Here is a 24,168-nt window from a genome sequence, read left to right as displayed (position 1 = left end):
AGCCTTTCAAATAGTGCTTAATATGAACCAAAGTTGATGTGAAGGCTCATTGCCCAGGATTGGGTAGATAGCAAACTCTGGGAATTAAAGCTAATTCCCTCCTTCCAGCTGGGGAAATTTATGAGAGTTCTTTTTGTAAGCATGAATTTCTTGATTTTCTGTTTTGTTATTGTTGCTTTTTTTGGTTGGATTTTTTTTTTCATATTTGTTTAAGCCGTGCGAATGAAACTATAACTTTATTTGCTTGTTGTAATTTAAGTTTTGCTCTCTTTTTCACTAAGAGCAGGAAATTTGTAAACTAATACACCTTGCTATTTTGTTTTTTAGCATCCTTCAGTTATCTCAACCATGGAGATTTCTCAGAAACAGGTAATCATAATCTTGTTTAACTACTGGAGGATACATGGTATACCAAACCTATTTTCAGGTGATGCCTGTTGCTTAGCGGCCAAGCTTTCCATGGGTGGCTCTTAAAATGTAACTGGAAGGAAGGAGATATGTTTGAAATTGTTTGCCTGCCTAATTCCTATTTGCTTACAAACAGTAATTTGTGTACCCAGGCTGGTAATTATTCAGAGAAACAAACCTTTAGTCATATGGTAGTGGGATTTGTAAGTGAAGCCAATGCACATTCTTTTTCCAGCCTCCAGAAATACTTGTCTCTTTACAATCTAGTAATAAATTATTATTACTATTTTTGTTTTTATTTTTATTAGTAGTCAGGAGAGATCAGGGCCTCGCTGTGCTAAAATTTGTATGCACACAAGCAGTCCCCCTCCTCTGAAATTGCAGCCTGAGTCTGGGTGGTCCAACCCTGGCAGCGCAGGGGCCGGTCCCAGTGCAGTATCTCCTGATGGGAAACGGTTTTATGGCAGCCCCAAGCTCTCTGATGGCTCTGTGCATGTTCAGGAGGCAGCGTGACACCAGAGCCACCCCTCCCTGACCCACAGAATGGCCAGAGCAGCTCTGGCACAGCGCAGCTCACTCACACGGGAGGAGGTATTTTGCCTTTCAGGCACGCACAGCACAGCTGGGTCCCATCTCCCATGAAAAAAGGTGGCAGGCCAGATGGAAGTGTTGCATGAGCCAGCTCCAGCTTGGACCACCCTTGGCTCCACAGGCAATCCACTTGCACGCTGGGGAGAGGAGAGTAACATTATCCCTGTCCTACCTCAGGATCACAACCAGAACATTAAGTTTATTCACACAAGGTCACCCCTAGTTCCCAGATCGTTAACATCATGACTATCCGGCCCCTCATTTTTAACGTTCTTATTAAGCCATTCTTTCCGTGGTTTGCTTCTGATCTTTTACTACAGCACACATCTGAAGGTGTGAGAGTGTTGAGTGCTGGTGTCTTTCCAGGGCTGCAGTCCCCTTTCCTCTCTGCTGTATTGCTGGGGTGGATGGGCACTGGCCAGTTCACATTGAGCCCTGAGAGACATTTTACACTAAAGGAGGAATTATTCCCTTATTTTACAAAATCTGGGATAAGGTTAAAAGTCTGCAATGTGGCACTAAAGAAAGGAACTTTTTACACTGGCTACTTGAAGAACACTCCTAATTAATTTGCTTTGCCTGATTTGCAGCAACAATTGTACATCGGTTCCAGGGATGGATTGGTTCAGCTCTCTCTGCACAGATGTCACACGTATGGGAAGGCTTGTGCAGACTGCTGCCTTGCCAGAGACCCATACTGTGCCTGGGATGGAAACTCTTGTTCGAGATATGCCCCCACTTCTAAAAGGTAAGAAAAAAACACACTGGGCTGTAAAAGATCTTGTTGCTTGCAAGAATTTTAGATTTTCCAATTCATAACTTGTTGCCTTTTTACTTAGCATATCATTTGCCTTAAAATGTGATCATACTCTGGCCATGTTTCACATTTCTGCTCAAAGAGCTGTGAAGACAACATAGCTTTGTTTAAGTGTGTGTGACAGTAACTTGGCTACTGCAGCTAACATCATAAATCCATCACTTTCCTTTTTTGTGCTGAATACTTTAAGGCACAAGATGCTCAGATGGAGGTTCAGGTTGTGGCTAACTCTGCCCAAGCAGCAGGAGCCTTTCCTAAGCTTCTGACTTTCTCGTAGTAGTTAGAAAGCAGAGTTTAACATAGCATCCCAGAGTGGTCAATAATAAAATATATCTAATTCCCTGACCTAACCCAAGATTTGTATTTGTGGACTAGCCATCAGAGGGAGACAGAGAATTAAGTACCATGATTTGACCACATTGGCAGCAGTCTTTCCACAGTGAAAGAAGCTTCATCTGAATTTTCTGTACCCACCAGCTAGGACAGCACCTTGGATCTGGATGGAGGGAGAGCACACTGCAGGCTCTAGCAGTGCAATGCCTATGCTGTTTGATGTGTCTCCTGAAGTTTTTGGCTGATTTAGCTGGAACCAGAGTCCTTCACAGCCTCTTCATTCCGCTTTGGACAAAGTCCTCCTGACAGTAATTCTTGCAGTGGAGTTGCAGTTTGAGCTCAGGCTCTGGAATGACACTTTCTACCTCAGGGGTCACAGGGCTGGGTCCTGAGCCATTGAAGTTAATGACTCATAAGTTATCATGTCATGGTGTCAAGAAACTTTATGTGTTCTCCCTCATAGCCAAAGCAAACTAAATTCAGAGAAGCATAAATGAAAAGAGAAAAGCAAGTGTTCAGGCTCACTGCAGAGTTAGTGACACGTGAGGCCTGCTGAAGTCTGGGGTGGACTGGGACACGGAGATCGATGGTCCGTGTTTTTTAACAGATGTGCAGTTTGGAGGGAAGGCCAAAAGTCTGTGTCTCCAAAACAAAGGATGGGTGACTGGTCCTGGGAATCTTGCAGGAGATCAGTTACTTGAATGTTTTCCCTCTGTGCTGAAGGCTGTGCTTCCAGCATGTCTACAGCTTTTGCTCAGGGGACAGATCAGCCCTGGCAACCTGCTCTCCTTCTGAGGCATTGCTCTGCACACAGGAGGTCCCACTGCTGCTGCTTGTGAGGAAAAAAAACAGTTCTTTCCTGGGTCTCCAATTCTTCTACTGCAAAGTTGAAAAAGTTTCCATTTTTTTTTTTTTCCCATAGCTCTTGCGAGATAAATGCAATCATAAGAGTTTACTTTCTTTTTAGTGCTATTACACTGAAATGACAGTAATCATGGTGAGTTCATGTACCGCACCTGTAGATTGCTGGGCAAGTTAGTAGATCATCTCAGACCATTGCCTTATGTTTTTTCAGTCCACAAAGATGAAAGATAACCAGATTGGTCAACTGTTTGTTAATAAACTAAAATGCATGCTCTTCTCTCTTCATTTTAGTAGTTGGTTTGTTAGTCAGTATTACCTTGGGCTAATATTGAGCTTTATTTTGAATATCTCCTGTTGAACTTCAGATCTTTTTCATGATCTACAACATGAAATGTTTTTAGATATTTGCAACACAGTCCACCCCACCAGGAGACCCGTGCTTCTAAAGCAAGTTTAGACACTCTTTCTGTCACTGCATTACACACTCTTTATTTTAGGCAGATATTTTTCTCTCACTTTTTTTCTTTCCCCTCCCAGTGGTTTTCCCAAATCACAGGCTCTTCTCTTGATGTCAGTTATACAAATCTCTCTAGGCCACATGCTGCTTTGAGGGTGAGACTGGTTTTAGTTAAGACTGTAATTGTCAGCAGTAGGATGGGAGCAATGCAAGTCCACATCTGCTGAGCTCCTCTGTATTTTGTTGCTGCATTCCAGCAATTATGTCTGAAGTGTTACAAGTTTGCATGCTCTTCCCATAGGCGAGCCAGAAGGCAGGATGTCAAGTATGGAGACCCAGTTGCACAGTGCTGGGATGTGGAAGACAGTGAGTATTTTTCACCTTTCTTGCTCATTTGTTGGTTAGGCAGCAGATTTTGCTGTGAGGGTCTTTGTCTCCAAGAACTTGCTGAGCTCAACAGAACAGTTGCCTCTGCCACACTTCATATCCATTACTCCTCCCACAGTTAAATTTTCAGAACTGGAGCTGGTAAAGGGAGGCCAGCATGGGATGTCACCCTTATGGGCAACCCTCCCCAGCACTCACACCTGGCAGGGAGATATTAGAACATCACACACATTCCTTAAAGTAGCTAATGGGATGTGCATGGTGATCCATCCAGAAACAGGGCAGCAAATCCCACAAGGAAGCTTGCAGGGTTGGGCAGGGAACATGCCATCTCTCCTCTGCCACTTGACACAGGCCCCAAGGCTGAGCTGCAGCTGCCAAACCAGCCCCTTCCCCTTCCCACAGCTACTTAAATACTCCTGCTATTAACAAGAACCTACCCCCTTCTCCCTGCCCACTTCCCCCTCCCTTTCCTACACCCTCTTTTCAGATGCCAAAGGCTCTGGCTGCTCCTCTGGCATCTGCAGCCCTTCTCTCTCTGAGAGCACTGTCAGTATGAAACCCTGCGGTTACACAGCAATCTCTGTGGCAGCATAAAATAAATGAATAGCATTCAAACCCAAGTGTGGCTTTGTCTGGGGTTCTTCTAGCTGCTTATTAAAGGGAACAATCCAGACAAAACAGTATTGATTGTATCACCACGTTGAGCACTGGCTTTGGGACAAGCCGTCCCTTCCCATTGATCTCCGGTTATTCCATGCCGCTGCGGTGCTGGGTGCCTGCTGCAGACCACAGTGGGAGGCAGTGCAGAAATCAGAGCTGCTTGCCACGGGATCAAAGCCTTAAGTCTGCTGCACAGTCTAGAGGGCTCTGACTGTACATGTGTGCTTGCAGACATAGTTAAAAAGTCAGGGTAAGATCTCATTTCCATGAAAGTCAATGACAAAACTCCTGTTCATCCCAAGGGCAAAAATTTCCTTACTTGCTGCTTTCCATGACTCTCCAAACACTGATATCTGAGACTGTGCAAAGCTCAAGGTTATAGAAACCCTAGCAGAAAGGCTGACAGTGTCACATTTTCCTTGAGGGATAAAGAGATACTGGAAGAGTTAGCTTTATTAGACAAATCTACGGTCTCGTAGCACAGAAATTGGTATTAATTCTTTGCCTTGACACAGTGCCACCAACAGTAGTTTTATCCCCTTGGGAGTGACTCCTGTGTGCTGTAAACCAATGAAGCTGACCTTTATCACTCCAGGCTCTTGACTTATTTAGATCGTTTACGACAAAAGAGTCCCCAAACTTATTTAAATTCAGTGCTCTGCTGTGTGAGGTTCTGTCCCAGAGACTTCGTTGGCTGAATGAAGTTGTTTGGCTCTACCAAAATCTTAGTGGCAAAGGGAAATAATGCGGACAGCTTTCTATAGATCTCATACAGGTACTTGCTATATTGAAAACATGATCCAAAATGATCTTAATTTTGATGTGGAGCTAACTTTTGATTTAGGAGACACCAGTGCTTTCACCCTCCTTTCTATTGTTCACAGGGCATAAGAAACTGCTTCAGTCTCCTGCTAAGGTAGATAAGACACAGAAAAGACACATTAGAAAGAAAAATGAAGATGCAGAAATTACAAATTACTTGTTCAGATTGCAGAGGACCAAGAAAGGATTTCAGATCTCCTCATGGCTCCTTCAGTGCTCATTCTGAAACCTACTTCAGAGCATTTCAAATTACGCTGAAGGGAGGCAAACTTCAGTTTGCTTTAGCCCTGTGACTGCTTTGGGTGAACAAACCAGACCATACAATCTAACTTCAGCAGGTTTAGCTCAGGTTTAGTAGTTGCATTACTTAAAGGAAAAATACATGTCAGATTTAAAATTCCTCATAGGTGAAAGCCTCAACTTTAAAATGGAGCAAGCTCATGATACAGGTTTTATTGACCCCCTTAAAAACCAGTTGCACTGAAGGAAGGTTAGCAGCTGCCTCTAAATCCTCATAGTTATAGTTTAAGCTAAAAGTTAAGTTTCCTTTTGCGTTTTTATAATTCACTCACTCTTTTAGCATCTGTTCTGAATCAGACTGTTTTCCCATTGCTTTAAAAAGCAGGTCAGGGTTAATCTCCTGTACCATGTTTGCTTTCCAGGCATTAGTCATGAAACTGCTGATGAAAAGGTGATTTTTGGCATTGAATTTAATTCAACTTTTCTGGAATGTACTCCTAAGTCCCAGCAAGCCTCTATTAGGTGGTATGTGCAACGCTCTGGAGAAGAACATCGAGAAGAGGTAAGTTACAATCACCAAGGCGGGTTTCCTCTGTAGAGAATTCAGCTGAGCATTGAGAGGCAGGAGTTACTGGGACTAGCTGATGTTTTACTTTTCCCTGCCTCACCTTAGGTATCACATTAGCATTCTGCTATCACCATTTGGGGCATGCAGTGGGGAAGAGAGAAGCCATTTGCACTGTATCATAAACAGATTTTGATATTTAATTTGATTTACCTGCTTATCCTATTAAAAAAAATTAAAAGAGAGATAATATAGATCAGTGTTAAAAAAAAATCAAAGCTGTTTCATCTGATAATTAACACATTTGTTTCTGTAGGTAAAAATATGATCAAAACGCTATGTTTCAATAAAATCTCAGGCCTATTTAGTGACTGATTGCTTTCCCTTGCCATGTCAAGCAGTGTAGCTAAGAACTGCATGTATGGCTTGCTGCTTCTCTCCATCTCTCCCCAGAGGAGGAATGGTCTGTGTGGTTAAAAGGCTTTTTATTTGCTTTTTTCCTTGTTAGTGGAGTCTGAGATTTTTGCTTTAATGGCACTCTGCATTGATGCAGAGAATTCAGGTTAAGGATTGCTCTGTGCATCTGGTGTAGAAAGGAGTGAGATTTGTGATGGCCCTTCATTCCTTTGGGATGCAGCTTTGGGGCCTTCACTGATGGAAGGTCTGAGAAGCCTCCAGGTCACTTCGAACCCCCTGCACAATTTCCTGGTGATTTCTCTCTGAGCTAGTGACAAAGGGGCCCTCCAACATGACTAAAAGGTCAATGTGTTGGGACTGTTTTGGACTGGGTTTGTGAGTTTCAAACCTCAAGAGTTTTCATAGCCTCTCTTACATGAGTGATTTTGTGTCTGAGGCCAAGTCCTGCTGTGATGGCAACCATGGCAACAGGGAAGGAGAAGGGAAATTAACTGCTCTTTCAAAGGATCTGGTCCCAGGTGCTAGATATGCTTTTCTGTTAAGTATTCATCCAAGACAAAAATTAGTTTAGATGACATGAGCTATCAAACATACAACTGGTCTTCCACTCTCACTGATAATTCATCCTATGAGACTTCCTGAGTGCAGAGAATGGGCTGGTCCTTTCCAAAGGCTGGGGAGATGCAGGCCAGGGCAGGTGTCCATGAGAGGATCACCTCTGGGTAAGACGTGCCTCATTGTAGTCATCCCAAAGTTGCAACCCCAATTATGCCTTGGCCTGGAAAGCCAGAGTTAGGGGATACTTCTGATTTTCTACCAGACAAGACAAAAACCTACAAGGCTGTATATTGCCTGTAACACTCCAGTACTTTTCATTTATTCCCCTTCTCTTACACATTTTTTGGATATGACAAAACTTTTTCCTCTGCTGAGGAAAACAAAAGCTTAATTTTTAGACAGGTGGATTAATATCAAAAGAAAGAAATTACTACTTTGAAATACTACCTGTAACCTACATTATAGCCCATATGTGGGAAAAAAAAGCCTTCTGATAAGATGGCCAAGCACCCTCTCAGCCACAGGAGGTTGAAATGCACACCCAGCTAAAAGTGTATAGACATTTAAAGGCCTACAGTCATTCATTTTATTGAGATGGACTTACCTTTACTCTCCTATACACAAGTCTCTGTACTCACCTTCCCTAAGGAAGCAGTTTGTAAATGCACTCACATACTTGACCAGGGGAACAAGTAAAGTACTTTCTTAATTCTTACTGTGTGTTTGAGACTAATTTTAAAGTAAATTTAAGCAGATAGTTAGCAGGTTTCTTACTCGAGGGGAGAGGGGATGTTTGTTCTTGTTGTTTTTCTTTTCTTGTGTGTGATTTTCTTTTTTTTCTGAATGAGAAGTTATGTCAAGTTTTGAGAAGGCTCCATCATTTCAAAAATAGTGTATTACAACAAAACCATTAGCTACAAACTTTGCATAAATGAGCCAGTTCCCCGTGAAGAATGTAATATTTCTGTATCATAAGAGATTACACTTCCAAGACATAAAAGCATCTTTTGAAAGTCTGCTTTTGAGCCTATCTGTGTCAATTTAAAGAAAAAAGATGTTATCAGTTGATTTTCTCATAAATCATAGGTTCAGCTAGGCCTCTGAAGGTCATGGAACCAAGCTAAAGCTGTCTTTCTTGTTTGACTGTAGAACAAACTGCAGGTCAAAGCAAATTTTCAAGCAAATTTATGGCACACAAAGGTGTACAGCATAGCCTAAATTAAGGCTATACTCTTTTTTGACACAATTTGTATTTCCAAAAGGTTTGTTGTGGCAGTTTCCTGTCCCCTCCTACTTGTTCTGAGCCAAATGCCACTTACGCAGGCCCGGTGATGTCCACTACAGCAGGACTGCCCAGCATGCCAAGGATGTGCACGTTGGGAGGGAGTTAGGGAATGTGTGCACATGTGTGGTGACATTAGAAGCCCCAGCAAGCACACAAAATTCATCTTTGCACATTAACAGCTATGTTTACTGGGCTTGCTCTGTGTAAACAGTCTGACATCTGTTTGCATGAGAAAAGTAAATCTTTCCTAAAAGGCTGGATTAACCTCTGAGGCAAATTTAGTAGAAAATTTGAAGGAGAAATCTGCACAGATTTTCTGCAATATGCATGTTAAAAGTAGGCAAAGAGCCTTTGGCCACGTGTGCCTAAGGCCACAGCAGTGCCTCTGTGACCTAGTTTTGGTAAAAATCAGCTCTTGGGGTGATTTTGGGGTGGTTTTTTTGGTTGGGGTTTTGGAGGGATTTTTTTTTTCCAGTCTGAAGATAAAAGCCTATAGAAATGCGTATGCACACATTGCTGATTAGAGGATCAGGTCACTTAAAAACAGTGTATAGATACAAGTTTTGTTTGAAGCTTGCTACAATTTCTAGTATATTGACCCAGCTTAGTTTCAAGATCCTAAGTAACTGAACTCCTGAACGAATTCAGTTGCATATATTACATTAGTAGATATCACTTTTAGAAGAAACACACAAAAAAAAAAAGAAGCTGTTTGTTTACTTTTTAAGACAACTGTATTCATGTAGAATGTATAAAGTTAAATTCCTAATTCTGTTTATGGATCCCTAAATGATTGACCAGGTCTATAGAGATGCTGAAAAATCATTCCTCCTATTTGATGGAATAAGGGATGAAAATGGTTAAAATGTTAATCCCTTGATAATTTGCAGACCCAGAAATTGATGTTACCAGGTCTTCTAACTTGACTTACAAGTGAAAATGAGTTCATCAGTATGAAAACCTGATTGGATGCCTTTCTAAAAAATCCAAAGATCAGAGTAATTGCCTTTCTGTTCAAAGTACTTCAGTTTGACAAAAATACTGTGTGATAGAAACAGTGCAGTCATATTTAATGTATAGTTTGATCTTTGCTCAACCAATGCATTACTGTAAGTTTTCCCATTTAGTATTATATTTTCTGCTCTCTTTGTCTCCCTTCTTGCAGCAGATTTCTCAAATAACACTGTGCATTCTTTTAGTGCATGTCTTAGCAGTGTAACTTATTGTGATGACGATACCATTCTTTGCAAATGACTCCACGCACCTGGAACTTAGGTTACGGACTTTTAGTTCCAGGGCTGGAACTGTAATGTCTCAGCAAGTCTTTAAACTTGGCTTTACAAAGATACGGCTTTGCACTGTCCCAGACATGCACTGCAGCTTCCTGAGGGAAGGGAAAGGGCAAAATCCAGACTAGATGGGAAGCATTTGGCCCAGCAGGATGTCCCTGACATTTCACCCTTAAGGTCATGGTTCAGAATGTGACTTCCAGGCAGAGCAACCTGTGGGGAGGGACAGGATCTCCTGTGGTACAGAAGCTGTCACCAGGTCATTTTGCTGCCAGTGGGAGTACATTTCCCTGTAGTTTAGGGCTGATTTAAGGTCAGGAGTCAAATATCTAGTGCTTTTGTGGTTACTGTTGCTCACGCAATTGGTCATGTTTGTTCCTGTGCGTGCAGCGTTAGTCACTGGGATGACGGAGAGTGTTTCAATGCCTGGAGTTCATAAAAAACTCTGGGGACGTCATCTGTTCATACTGCCTTAAACTGCTGGAGCTCTTTGAAGCTTTAAACAGATACTAGTTATTTCTCAAAAAAAGTGCTGTGGTTTTTTTTATGTGTGTAATAAGTGTCAGGACTGCAAAAAGCAAATATCTGTGTTCCTACAAAAGCATTGGCTTTAGTGCCTCGTGGCTGTGAAAAGCATCAGCCCCTTGCTTTAGGTGCACTTCACCCTGAGTCTCCTGTGGCTCCTGATCTGCCAAGCTGCCTCCTCAGCAGCAGGGGACAGAGCAAACCATTTGGTCTAAAGTGATGGAATAGGTGCAGAGCACTTCTAACTTTCTTTTTTCTGCTCTGCTCAAAGCTGGTGATGAGAATAAATCCACCAAAATGCATGGGAACATTCCAATTTCTCCTTCAGCAGTTCTCATCCTTTACACAGCCCAGACTGTGTTTACATGTCCTACAGCCCAGACTGTGTTTTCCTGATGGACCAAACTTAAGGACCATAAGGATATTTTGGTATCAATATCAAGATACAAGAGCTAGACCCACTTTTGGGCAGGACATTTTTCAAAGCACAATATTGTGACCTAACTCCCCCATCAGAGCAGGGAGATATTGTTTCATTCCATATTTTAGGCTCTTTTTTTCAGTTTATCCAAGATCTAAGTTTCCATATCTCTTTGCATCTGGAGGTTTTTGCATCATGATGGCAACTTCCTGTGTTACAAACATCTTGTCTAGCAGAATCTTAGGAAGAATGGCCACAGATTCAGTGCCAGCCCTGAAATCTAAGAGTTGGGTGATGGCTGAGTAAGGCAGAGGACACAGAGCTAGGACTGAATTTTCAGTAGTACCTTCTGTCAGGGGAGTGTAATTCAGTGTTTGAATCTTTATGTCAATGAGAAAGAAGGTCAAGAGAGTTGGGAAAAAGAAAAGAAAGAGATTAATTTTGCAGCCATAGGGCTACTTATAGTTCACATGCCTTCATTCTTGTATTTTATTATATAACTCATTGCCCTCTTTTTTTATCTAATGCCTTCAGTGTCTTAAGTAAAACTAATATTTTTGACAAGTTCATGGGGAAAGAAGAGAAGTAACTCTAAACTGAGTGACATTTCTAATTTGATTTGGATATATTGAAGGAGTGATAGGAATGGAGGAGTTTAAAGTTTAGTCTCAAAGTAAGAAGTAAACTTCACCTTGAAATTAATGAGAGTCATGCGTTCCCATAATGACATTGTACCAGCAATGCAACATGTTCTTCATTTTTCCTGAGGCTGTTGGTAAATAAAAAAAAGATGTTAAAAAAATTAACTTTACAGCTGTGTTGTAGATAAATTATTATTTTCCCATAAAAGAGAAACAATCATGTGTAACAATAATGTCAGAAAGACCCTAGAGTGATCTTTATTTCCAGTCAAATGATGAGAATGAAAAAGAGAACAATAGAAAAACAAAGATGAATGTAAATTCTCAGCAAATGTTCTTCATTTTCTTTTCTCCCTCTCTCAATTTGTTCAGGGGTTGCAGCTAACCCATGATTAGTCCAGCCTTACCTCTAACATTTTTTCACATGTTGATTAATGAGGAAAGGCAGGCTTTGAAGCCACTTTCTTGTCCCAGACAGGTGCAGTGTTTTAACTGTGGAAGAGTTGACATGTGAATTATTTGTAAAGAGGGACCTATCTAAACACATCATTAGCAAAGGACAAAAAGCATTGACATAACCTGGTCACAGCACTTTCAAATCCTGTTCTGAAGCTTACTGATGGTTTAAAGATTTGCCATCATTATTGGCAATAAATTTTTTTTTTCTCCATTGTTAAATTCAGATTGTGAGAGTCAAGTGTTAGATTTGCATGGGGATCTTTTCCCTTTGTCATACATTGCCAGTATCTATGGCATGTGCCATAATTCAGGTAATGTAATTTTTGGAAAGCTTATGTGCTTCTCATGAAGGATGAAAGTAAAATTTGTTGATACAACCTTGTCAAAAATCTGGTCCCACTTCAGTAAGAAAACAAAGCTATTGGTAATCAATTGCATTATTTTTTGTGATTTTTGTTTCTTGTGGAACAAAACTATGTCTCTCATGTTAAAGTTTTATTGCATGCTCAAATTTAAGGACATGTCAGCAAGCTTTTATGAATTTAAGCTTGTGTACTTGTGAATTGTTAAATCCTTTTTAGAAATATTTTAGAAGAGTTACTGATTTTGACATGGTGGGGGGTGAAACAGTGAATCCACAGTTGAACAAAACAAAATTTCTTTTTTATAAGTAGTCTTTTCACTTTCCGCAAAATTTAATAAAATACATTTTATGTCTATAGGTCAGGAACCAAAGACCACACTAAACATTCAAGTGAAAGGTTAAAGATCTACTACCAAGTAATGAAATGCCAGGTGTTTATGAAACTCCAGAGCCCTGTGGGGAGGAAAGCAGAGAGGAAAGAAAGGAGGAGTTCTGAACCTATGGGTAAAACAACATAAACAGGATACCAAGGAGAGAAGTGAGAGGGGAAAAGCAGTAATGAAGTGTTGCTCAATGTGTGAAATCGGAGCCATAATTTTGTCCTGCCAGAGGATAAGAAAGGAATGAACAATGAAGGCACAGAGGAGGACGTGACAGTCACCCTAAATCAATGTCCAAGGTTAACACAGGACACTGTCTAGGAGCGCTGCTTCAATAAAAATAGCAGTCACAATGGGCTGGGATTAAGGGACATAACCAATTTAGACTTTTACCTTTCTCTACAGTGTCCCAAGTCGGGGGAACAGCTCCATCAGTTAACATATTTGTGACTAGATAGTGATGGCTGTCACACAAATGGCAAATAGTTATGAGTAGCAGGGTACTGGATTGGGGGTCCAGCGATCTTTTCAAGTCTAGTTCTGCCATTATTCCGCCTTTCTTTCACTGAAAAGAGGCAGAGCCCTAGAGAGGGCACTTTGGACTGGCACTCAGCCAGCCAGAAGAGCCAGCTGGAGCCTTTCCAAGTGTGGGAGGTGCACAGCTGTCAAGAGGCTCTAGACTACAATACTGGCAGAGCCACCGGCAGGCAGATGCTACTGCTGCGATTGCATCAAGCCCCAAGCTCAAAGACATCAGTCCTGTTTTCACTCAGACAATGTGGGAACTTGGTCTTTGCACAGTGCCTTATGAAACCCAAATGTCTGGAAGTTAACTGCTGCTTCTTCCCATGCTTTTCCCTCAGTTTCACAAACTTGGATCTTCATGTTGACATGAAGGCTGGGCAGAAGAAAGGGATTTCCTTGTTGTGTTGCAAAAGCCAGGCTTCCACCCACTTCCACCTGGCCCCTGCTCCTGCTACTCTCTGCAGAGCACAGCACCACAAGGAAATACCTGCCCTAGACACATTTCTGCCTACAGCTCCTTATTTGAATGTTCTTTTGTAAATTTTATGCTCCTGTTTTTACTGTAAAAAAATGTAGTGTCACTAGCTGATCCAGTTGAGGACTAGTGCCCTGTGCTGTGGGTTCTGGGAAAGAGGAACAGCCTTTTCTAGTTTGTCTCCCTGTTATCTTCTGTGCATGTGCTTGTGGCTTGACCATAATATCTCTGGTTTAAACTGAGTGTGGTAAATCAGAAGTAGCTTGCGCTCATATAGCACCTGTTGTCAGGACAATCGATTTTCCAGGAATTTCCTGAAATTTGTATCATTTCACCCTCTGGGTACCAAGTAGACATGCTTATATAGAGTTTACAAACAATGAAACTAAAGCTCTCAACACCAGCAACTGGAGGCAGGACCCTGGCCAGAGAAACAGGCAAACAGAGCTACAATTTGACCTGCTTTTGTAGCAGCTGATTTCTTGTGTCTGCTGCTCTTGTATCAGTGGCAGTACACAGACCTATATCCATCCATCCATATGATTTACCTACATACCTATCTAATCCATATGTTACTGAAGACTGTTACAGCTGAAGCAGTGGGAAACAAAAGTCTCTGTCTCTCGTTGTATTATATTTATATGTATTGTTTTTTCTGGTGATCTCAATATGGTCTCTCAAACTTTTTTAATGATTTCAAAGTCATTGTCATAGAAACTTAGAAAAGGGTAAAGCTAAAAGCCCTGGAAGGTCATCTCATCCATCTCTTTGCTCCAAGAGACTCTATTATGATAAAGTACTAGTGAGTTAGAATCATAACAGATGGAGAATCATATGTATGTATAAATTTTTTCCCATGGAGTAGCAGAGGGAATCGTGTGCAGATTTTTTACATAAAGAAACAGTGTGTAGCTTACCCACTGTGAATAAATCTAATTTAGTCATCTTTATGCCTCCCTGATCTTCATCCTCTGAAGTTTGCTGGAGGGTCAGATGTGCACTCTGGGAAATTTTGCAGATTCTGTGTTTGTTCTTTCTGCCTCCAGACCCTCCCACCCCCCTTCCTCCCTGCCCTTCTCAAATCTACTAGCCAGCCTTGAGATGAAGGGTTCCCCCTTGGCAGTGATGCCACCAGCAGAGCCGAGGCTGCCTCCAGCAGCCGTCCAGGTCTGTGGGTGCCAGCTGTGCTGCAGCCTCTGTGTGGCAGCAGAACACAGCACGCCTGGGAGGGAGCAGCTTGGGACAAACCAGCGTCATTTTCAAAGGAAATGCTGGTGTTAGATGTCAGGAGTTAGGGCTCTGCTTTCTACTTCCACCTCTGCTACTAATCTTTATGTGGTCTTTGGGAAATCACTTACCTTTGTGTTACCCAGATGCAAAAATACTTAGGTGCCCAGTGTCCTATCCTTTCTTTCTGATTTGGTTTTGGTGGGGTTTTTTTGTTGGTGTTTTTTTGTTTTGTTTTGTTTTGTTTTGTTTGTTTGTTTGTTTTTTGAGGGAGGGAGGGATGCTATTTTTTGGTTTAGGTTGTTTTAGAAATAATTTTCAGATTACCAGATACATAACTTACCTGAAAGTGTTACTAGTCTAAGATACACTTTACTTTTAACATGTGAAACTCTGTATTTTTTAAAACATTTCTATTCATAAATAAAATTACACCTCTGTGCTGTCAGACTTCAGCTCCCATTTGCAATCCTATTATTTTCTTTGGGTATTTGGGTTCTTTTTTACTCTTATTTTTCTCTAAGTTATTCTCCACAGATCTTAGCAATAAAAGAACTGTACTTTGTTGTATCCATCCAGCATTACTGCCTGCTTTTAATCACATCTCAGTGAGTCAAAGCCAGGATCGACTTCCTTTTGTAAAACTTGGTTGAAGGAGATCAGAAACACAGCATTTCACTGTAAAAATCAGTAGTAGTATTCATATTCATTGTAACAGGGCCTCAGCACTGCAGATAAATCCAAGCACTCTGCTGTTTTGGGTCTATTATAGATACCTCAAAAAAGAGCAGTTAAAAAAATGCATGGGATTTGTGGCAGTAAATAGCTTCCCTTCCTTGGAGAGTGCAGCCTCGCTCACTGCACTGTGGTGTGGTGAGTGTTGCTGTCTCTCCTGTCAGCTGTACAGCATGTGTCTTTAGCTACTGCATGCTGAGTGTCCGTGATCCAGATGTTGTGTTAGGAGCAGGACTCAGGCCTTGAAGGAGCTGCTGGTGTCTGTCCCAGCTGCGCCATGGGGACGGGACACACCATGGGCCAGCCAGGCCTTGTCTCCAGCTCAGCACAGCACTGGCACACATCGCATTTTGACGATGAGCCTCACCTCCTGTGTTCTTTTCTTGTCCAACCCCACAGCTGAAGGCTGATGAGAGGATCATTAAGACGGAGCACGGGCTGCTGATCCGCAGCTTGCAGAGGAGGGACGCGGGAGCCTATTTCTGCAAAGCCCAGGAGCACACCTTTGTCCACACCATCGCCAAGCTGAACCTAAACGTCATCGAGAACGGGCAGATGGAAAGCACTCAGAAAACTGAGGACGAGGAGGGCCGGGTGAGGGATCTGCTGACGGAGTCCCGGCTGAGGTACAAGGACTACATCCAGCTCGTCAGCAGCCCCAGCTTTAGCCTGGACGAGTACTGTGAACAGATGTGGCACCGCGAGAAGCGGCGGCAGCGGAACAAAGGTGGTGCCAAATGGAAGCATGTGCAGGAGATGAAAAAAAAGAGAAACCGAAGGCACCACGAGCCAGCCAGGCCACTATCGACGTAGTTTGTAAATGCTATTTAAAGAAAGGACATTTTCCATTAAAAAAAAATAATACTGTGTTCTGGTTTTGTGCATCTTGCCTATGAATTAATACTGCTTCTTCTTGAAATCAGAAAACTTACCATCACTATTAATCTGTTGTGAGAATGTACAGTGGGATTCAATGCCAAATGAGATATTCCTTATTGGAGTGCCACAAGCCAGGCAATAAATTCAAATGCATTCATTAAGAAAAAGTCTACACTTTTAGCTATTTTCTGGGTAGCCTTAGACTGTGTGAGCTGTGTTCTTTACTTCCTGCATAATTTTCACATAGGATTTAGTGTTTGTGTTCCTGTATTAACATTTGCTGCCACATTCCACCCCAGAGGTGGCTACATTTCAGGGGAAGGCAGATGTACTTCCAGTTCTTTGGCATCTTTCTGAATAAGAAGCATGTTAGAAATGTGTGACAGATCTGCAAAAATACCCACTAATTGACCCACTGGGCCTGTATACAGGCACACGGGTGGGTTTTGCTAGCACGGAGAGGCACAGCAAAAAATCAAATTAAGTTTTGGCTTAGGGACAGCATTCATTCTCCCCATAAAAAAGAGAAAGCATAGTCATAGTTTAAGAGAGGGGAATTATTGAGCATTACTCGTTAGTGTTTGAGTAGCCACCAGTTTGCAGTCCATCTGCTGAAATGAAATGTTGACTCTAATTGAAATTGCCACCGAGATACTTGGGAGTAAATTTCCTAAGTGGTCCATGGGAGGTATGTGCACAAATCCTATTAACAAATAATGGGACTCCTGCCTGCACCTCTCCTGTGTCTCTAAAGGTTTGACTCGGACTGTTTCTGTGGCCCTTTGTTTGCTTTGTTTTATGCAGAGGAAAAGAAAATTAAAAGACAACAACAAGGCTAAAATGAAAGACGATGAGGGAAACTTGTAGTGGCTGAGACCAGTGCTCTTGACACAGAGCTGACATTCCTCAGATGTGTGTATTCTTTGGGATTTTTTCTCAAAGGTCTTATGTATTTTTAAGTTGAAAATTTGCATTGTTGGAATTAATACTGTTATTATAATTAAATAAGAGATGTCCACATGTAAATAAACTTGTAAGTTAGAAATTTGCTGTATACCATAATTTCATTTGTAAAGTGTTCCTTGTTCCTTGATTTATATTTTGGGTTTAATAATGTAAATTTTTACACATAAGCAGAAATACTGGCCTCATCCTTGTCTGTTTTACATCAATATTATTCAGTTGATTTTATTTCTGATATGCAGCAACAAACACAAGCTCAAAATCAGGCCTACTGTCTCCTCATGAGTCACAGCCCCCCTCTCCCCTCTTCCATCTAACCTCCCTCGGTTTTGACTTTCACGCCTTTTTGAGTGTGAAATGACAAATTAGCCACTTCCTCACATGGAAGACAGCTTTGATGGATACCAAAATGACAGACTTTACTTGTTTCTCATGCATTCTGCAGATCTTGAGAGCAAAGTCTGTGGGAAACCCATGCAATTGATGTGCACCTCATTAAGGGACCAAAACTGTTGGCTCTGAAGCCCTTGCCCATGCTGGTGTTTGTGTGTGCATTCAGTCACAGATCTAAAATTGTGAAGGTCCAATTTGCATCGTTGTTCATTTCCTCTCTGTTGAAAGTCGGATATGGCAAAGTGTTTGTCAGATTTCAGAAAGGAATCTCAGCTTACCCACATTTCTTGTAAAACCCGAAAGCTGCGTTTGCATGTGTTGTACAAAAGCCAGCGATACCATATGTCATTAATTTTAGATGCTTTTTTAATAGGAGATGTATGAGTTAATTAGGAGATATTAGATAGCATGCGTACAATGCTTTGATAGTGTAAAGCACTGAGTGCTAAATATTACAAAATACATCTGTGGGGAGGAGGGAATTTCTCAGCACAGGACCTTTAATCAGCAGAAAGACTGATGCTGAAGATACTAACCAGTCATACAGAACTTTGAGAACATGCAGAGAACATTTTGGCATTTTTGCTGCGAAATAATGTAGACCAGGCATTTCACAAGAGGCTCATCAATTTGGGTACCTTGATTTTAAGGCCAATTAAGACTACTTAGGGAAAGTATGGGAGGGTATTAAACTACTAAATATAACGTGCAGGGATACTTAATATTCTTGGCTGGAAGATTGTGCTGTCACCATACAGAACCTGCCTAGTTATTCCTTATTAGATTTTTATCAGTCCTCAAAGTCCCATTTGTCCTGCTTGGGCATTAAGGAAATGAGTGGAACCACACCAAGGCTATGGAATGGCAGGTGGCCTGCATTCCCAGGCACTGGCGTAGGATCCACTCTTCTCATCAGTGGTGACATGGTACTTCAATTGACAACTCTCATCACAATTGTCTACTTCATAAAAAAGCAAACTTGGGTCTTTTTTCTTACTTTGTCTCCACCACGAAAACTAAATAATCTGACTTATGTTTAGGTATGATTGGGGATTTGTATTCTACAAGTGAACTCCCCCCAACTGACTTTAGTAGAATTCTGGGATAAGGGTCTCAGTACTGGGAACATTAGATTTAAATGGTTGAATTAAAATGTTACTGCTCTTAAAAACTACTTCCATTTCTTTTATTTCAAATATTCTTGCAGTGAGATTCTTCTTAAAGAAATTACCTCATCAGTCTGGGGGTACAGTGGTAGCATAAAATCCCAAGTGAGATATAAGACTTCTTCCATCATGGGAAATAAATTCAATATCCTCCAAACCAGTGTGTTGCATTGGGTTCATGCCACCCCAGGGAACATATTTAATAATCCCACATAGATAAAAGTCTGTGGTTTGATACACTGGGTAAAATGAATGCTGTAACTGGCTGGGGTAGCACATCTCATACAGTGCAGGTAATACACATGCAAGGAAGCCAGAGGACTTGGAGACCAAGGAATGAGAGGTATAGATTGAGAATCACTACTGGAGGTAAGGCAGGGTTTTGTTAGGCAGGACTGAGCAATGCAAACCCAGGAACAGGAGGAGCAGTGGGTCTTTTCCACAATCTGCAGTCCCAGAAGGAGGTTTCAGAAGATGAGCTAGACCAGCAACTGTAAAAGAGGAGTATCCTCCACTTTTCAAAAAGGTTTCATCTTTTCTGTAATTTAGAGACCCAACTTGAAGTCTGGTTAAATTTCAATTTGATGATTTGGGAGTCAGCTGGGCTGCTGTGAGCTGTACTATGAGCCACAACAGGCTCATAGTTAAAATGAAACTGAGCCCAGCCTCTTTCAAGAGCACCATAAAAATTTAAATTATATGAATTTTTTGGTACAGAGTGGGAAAAACTTTTCTCCATGTTAAGAGCTGTAGCTTTTAGACAGATCCCTTCGTGCATTGATCCAAATGTTATGGGGTTCGACAGGGTCAAGTGCCAGACCCTGTGTTTTGGCCACAACAAAAACCCTGTAGTGCTACAGGCCATGGTAGAAGAATTTGAAAGTGGCCCAGTGGAAAAGGACCTGGGGGTCACTGTGGCTGAACAGGAAGCCAGCATGTCCCCAGATGACCAAGAATGCCAGTGGCACCTGGCCTGTACCAGGAATGGTGTGTCCAGCAGGAGCAGGGAGGTCATTCTCCCCCTGTACTCAGCACTGGTGAGGCCACACATAGAGTGCTGTGTCCAGCTCTGCCCCCCCTAGTCTGAAGAGAACAAGGAGGTGCTGGAGTGTCCAGCAAAGTGCAAGGGTTGTGAAATGACTAGAGAACATCTCTGTTTGCTGGGGAATGACTGAGGGATCTGGGAGTGTTTAGTCTTGAGGAGACTCATGGGCACTTCATCACTCTCCGCAGCTCCTGAAAGGTGTGGTGAGGTGTGAGCCAGCCTTTTCTGCTGTGCCTGCAGTGAGAGGATGAGAGGAAATGGCCTTAAACTGAGACAGGGGCGATTCAAATTATATATTAGAAAAAATGTTTTTTCTGCCTAGGTGGTCAGGCATTGGAATGGGCTTCCCAGAGATGTGATGGAGTCACGGTCCCTGGAGGTGTTTAAGAGGCACCTGGATCTGGCCCTGGGGGTGTGGTTTAGTGGTTCAAGGGTTACAGGGGCAGTGCTGGGCTTACAGCTGGACTAAATGCTCTAAAAGCTCTCTTCCAATTTTATGTTTCTATGATTCTAATCTTTGCTTCTATATGATATATTTATTTGAATATGCATTCAACAGGATTCCAGTTATTAATACATTATCTTTTTCTATTGACCCATACTTCAGCAACAGGTCAATGCTCGACTGAACCAAAGTGGTTTCAAGCAGATTCTTAGAATAACCAGCACAATGTGGGCTGCAGTTGTAAAAATGCTGAAAACTGATATAAGCTTTAAAGCCCAACAGGGCTCTAAACTTTGTAGCAATCTTGCAGTCAGTTAAAATAAAACAGAAAATGGGATTAGCAGAAGAAGGAATAAAGTATTAACACTTACTTTGATAAACTGGTTTTGTTACTGGAAACCATTCCAACAACAGGTGTGAATGTATGTTCATGCCATAAGCAAATACTTTCCCCTCTAAGCAGTTAAGCTGCTTGAGGTATCTAAGAACCTGAGTACTTCCCAGTTCACATGTAGATTTTTTCCCCAGTTCTTATGTCATTCTTAATGAAGTAATTAGGCGAAATGCAACAGCTATCCCCTGGCTCATGTGCTTTTGAAAATCAGAAGATCCCTACGGTTCAAATGGTATGAGCCTCTTATTCAAACCATTATGGCTATTGATCTTCATTTAACATTTCAGATAATGAATAATTATTTGTTATCATTACTCATTGATCATGCAATCAGCCTGTGTCCTATAAAAATGTCTCAATATTTAATAACAGCTAATGGAAATTGAGTTTGCTGACATTTTTTTTCATATGAGTATAAGAGTGCATATACATATGACTCGTTTTCTATTTATTTTGTAACAGAGGTTAATTTGCAAAAAGCAAATGTGATTTCAAGAGTCAAGGTTCATCTTAGCCTCCACTGACAACAGAGATTAAAATCTTTCTGGAACTGAACTGAAGCCCAAGTACTCTGTAATCTATATATAGTCTGGTTGTCAAATCCCAAATCTATGTGTTGCTCTGTGGAGTATATTGGCCTGGTTCTTTTTGCACACAGTTATGGATGAGACATGGAGGTCTAAGGAATTGCATCTACGTGAATGGAAAATTAAGCCCACATGTCTCTCTAATATATTCTGTTACATTTTATAAACTTTAAATGGTCTCCCCTGTAATATTTTACCATAGTGTTGCTAATGTTACCCTGAACTAGGCTGCTGTCATTAGCTGAAGTGTGACATTCTTTGCAGTTGTAATCCAGATTTCAAGGTTTGTAAAGTTCATTGCAGTAGAAAAAATGAAGTCATGAGAAAAGAGTTTAATTATTAATTCTACAAAACAGATTTATAAGATTTCATTTCCATATATCAAAATAGAGTTTATACTAAAATGTGTGAGAAACACCAGTATTTGTTTTCCTTTTCTGTGCAGGTAAGGATACATAACAAATTGTCATCTTGAGGGTCTTGCTTGCCAATGTGTGTCTGAAACAGCTGGTATGACAGCTGTGACAAGACTCATTTTTTACTTGCTTGATCTTTTCTTTTCCCAGTAAGCCCATTGTCTCCTGCCTTTTAGACTCTGGTCTAGCAGATAACCCCACTTTTACATGGAGAAGGACTTTGGAATCAGGTGTTTCATGACATATAAACACCCCTAAACAGTCATGATATCATGGTCTGCCTTCAGGTAAAGACTTTCCTTAGCATTAACTTTAGCATTCAGTTGCAGATACAAACCAGACACTGTGGGGTAAATTGGAGACCAGATGGAGTTTTCACAAAGAAAATTTTGCGGACTGTTCCTGAGAGGACTCCTTTCTCTTTTTGCTTGCATGGTTGCTGTGTAAAATTTAAAATCAAAGTATTTTGTACTTGAAAGCATAAGATTTTCCACATAATGTAAAAAAACAAAAAAACAAAAAAAACCAAAAACAAAAACAAAAAAACAAAACAAAAACCAGAAGAACATTTTCAGGTGATCTTTTTTTAAATTTTAATATGGACTGCTGGTCCAATGTCAATGCATTAGTTCAGATAGAACAAGTCAAAAAGATAATATGTCCAAACAGGTGTCTGTGATACCTGTAAGGACCCCAGACACATCTCAGCTTTGGTGGTATTTCATATTCTTCTCCCTTCCCTCTGTGGTATAGAAGTGCTTTGGCTGGATTTTGGGAAATTTGGGAGGGAGGGGCTGGAGTGTTTTTTGTCAGTTTGATTTTTTTGGGAGGGCTTCTTTTGGTGGTCTGAGTTTTTCAGACTTTTTGGGTTTTTTGCTTGGTTGGGTTTTGTTTGCTTTGTTTAGTGTGTATGTGTGGATTTGCTTTGCTTTTTGTGTTCTACTCTTTTTTCTTTAATGTTATTTGTCCTACTAAAAGGGACCACACCCAAGGCCAGATGCTTTCTGGTGGTGTAATGTATGACAAAGCAATAAGAGGAACAGAAAGCTTAGCAGGTATTTAGGTATGGAGACAGCAGAGTCTGTTTTCAAGACACAAAATCTTAAATTACTATGGTGAGAGTTCAGAGGCCAGAGTGCACTTCCTTGGCCTAAGCTGAAACTGCAGTTAGACTTATAGAAGGTATATTTTATAATCCATGAATTTTTTCTTAAAATATTTTTTAAATCTGCACTTTCAAACCTCTCTTGGCAAGAAAAAATCCAAGCCAAACAAACTAAAAAAAAATCCCCAGAAGCCCAAAGAGAAATCAGCATCAGAGGTTTTTAATATCCTCCTTCAGAGACTTAATATAACTTTCTTCCACGATGCTTTGGGTAGAAATTAATTGTGTTAATCACATATTAATACTGCGTGTGAACATGTCTTGGCTGTAAAAACTGGATGCAAATCATATGAGTATATGAAAATGCAAATGAAAAAATGAAAACTATTTCCAAATATTTCCCTTATTTCTTGGTTCTGATGTGATGATGCATCTCCATCCCATCTTCCCCAGTGACTGTCTCAGAATGTCGCTTGGCTGGGAAGAAAGGAAGAGATTGCAAAAGCATATTATCTCCAAATTATACATTCCAAAATGAAAAGTCACATTAAATGGGCTGGCTGTAAAGATTAGGATTAACATCTCACTTTTGACCAAGAAAGACTGTGTTTTCTCTTAAAGTGAAATTGATCACTCTGCCCAGGAAATGTATGCCACTGGGTTTCTTTTATAATTTCTAAGGCATGAGTTGTTCTCAGGTTGATTTTGAGAGTTAGAGTGGTTTTCACTCTGTAATTCAACTATTTATATAGCAATAAGACTGAAGTATTTTTTGTACATATTGTAGCTCTTTGAATTGATATTATTACAGAAGTACAGCTTAAATAATCTACATTTTTGCCAGGCCTAGTGGCTTATTCCATATTTCAATTTTATATGCAGAGGTAACTGAAACAAATGTATATTGCATTAGTACTATAATAAAGAGAAAAACCTGAGGTTTTGCCTCTTTTTTTTAAACCCATGTAAAACCACAGCATAAAACAACAGAGTTTGGAGAAACAAATTCCACAGCATGCTAGGAAATGGCAAGGGTGTTAAGGCAAGGTTCAGTAATCTGAAGTGTCTTCCCTAGAAGTCTTTCCTGAATGAGGACTGACTGAGATTCACCATTCCACTGGGAATGTGCTTAAGGCCAACAGAGTGAGTTTACAGACAGCTTAGAGGAGCTAAGGGCTGCACAGTGGTTGATGCAGAGCAATACACAATAGCTCTATGCTTATTATTTCAATTCAGTAATGGCTTTTTAATGCATGCATTGCTTGAAGATTAGCAGCAACCATTTTCCTTACAGTCTATGCTGACATTGTGCTTTAAAGTTACCCTT

General features: G+C 41.0%; 1 protein-coding gene across 3 annotated transcripts in view; it reads left to right on the top strand.

The window, feature by feature from the left end:
* Positions 1-17,372, top strand: part of SEMA3D (semaphorin 3D) — a 131,092-nt gene extending 113,720 nt beyond the window's left edge. For all 3 annotated transcript variants that reach the window (XM_066318764.1, XM_066318766.1, XM_066318767.1), the window contains 5 exons: positions 328-369; positions 1,590-1,747; positions 3,772-3,836; positions 6,005-6,144; positions 15,848-17,372. In XM_066318764.1, the coding sequence (XP_066174861.1) occupies positions 328-369; positions 1,590-1,747; positions 3,772-3,836; positions 6,005-6,144; positions 15,848-16,261 (819 nt within the window). In that variant the 3' untranslated portion in view covers positions 16,262-17,372. The remainder of the gene's footprint in view (positions 1-327; positions 370-1,589; positions 1,748-3,771; positions 3,837-6,004; positions 6,145-15,847) is intronic.
* The last annotated feature ends 6,796 nt before the right edge of the window (positions 17,373-24,168 follow it).

Source organism: Sylvia atricapilla, chromosome 5 (assembly GCF_009819655.1).
Source record: "Sylvia atricapilla isolate bSylAtr1 chromosome 5, bSylAtr1.pri, whole genome shotgun sequence".
In the NCBI taxonomy this organism is placed as follows: Eukaryota; Metazoa; Chordata; class Aves; order Passeriformes; family Sylviidae; genus Sylvia; species Sylvia atricapilla.
Note: the sequence above shows the minus strand (reverse complement) of the source record. Positions and strands in the feature narration are given on the sequence as shown.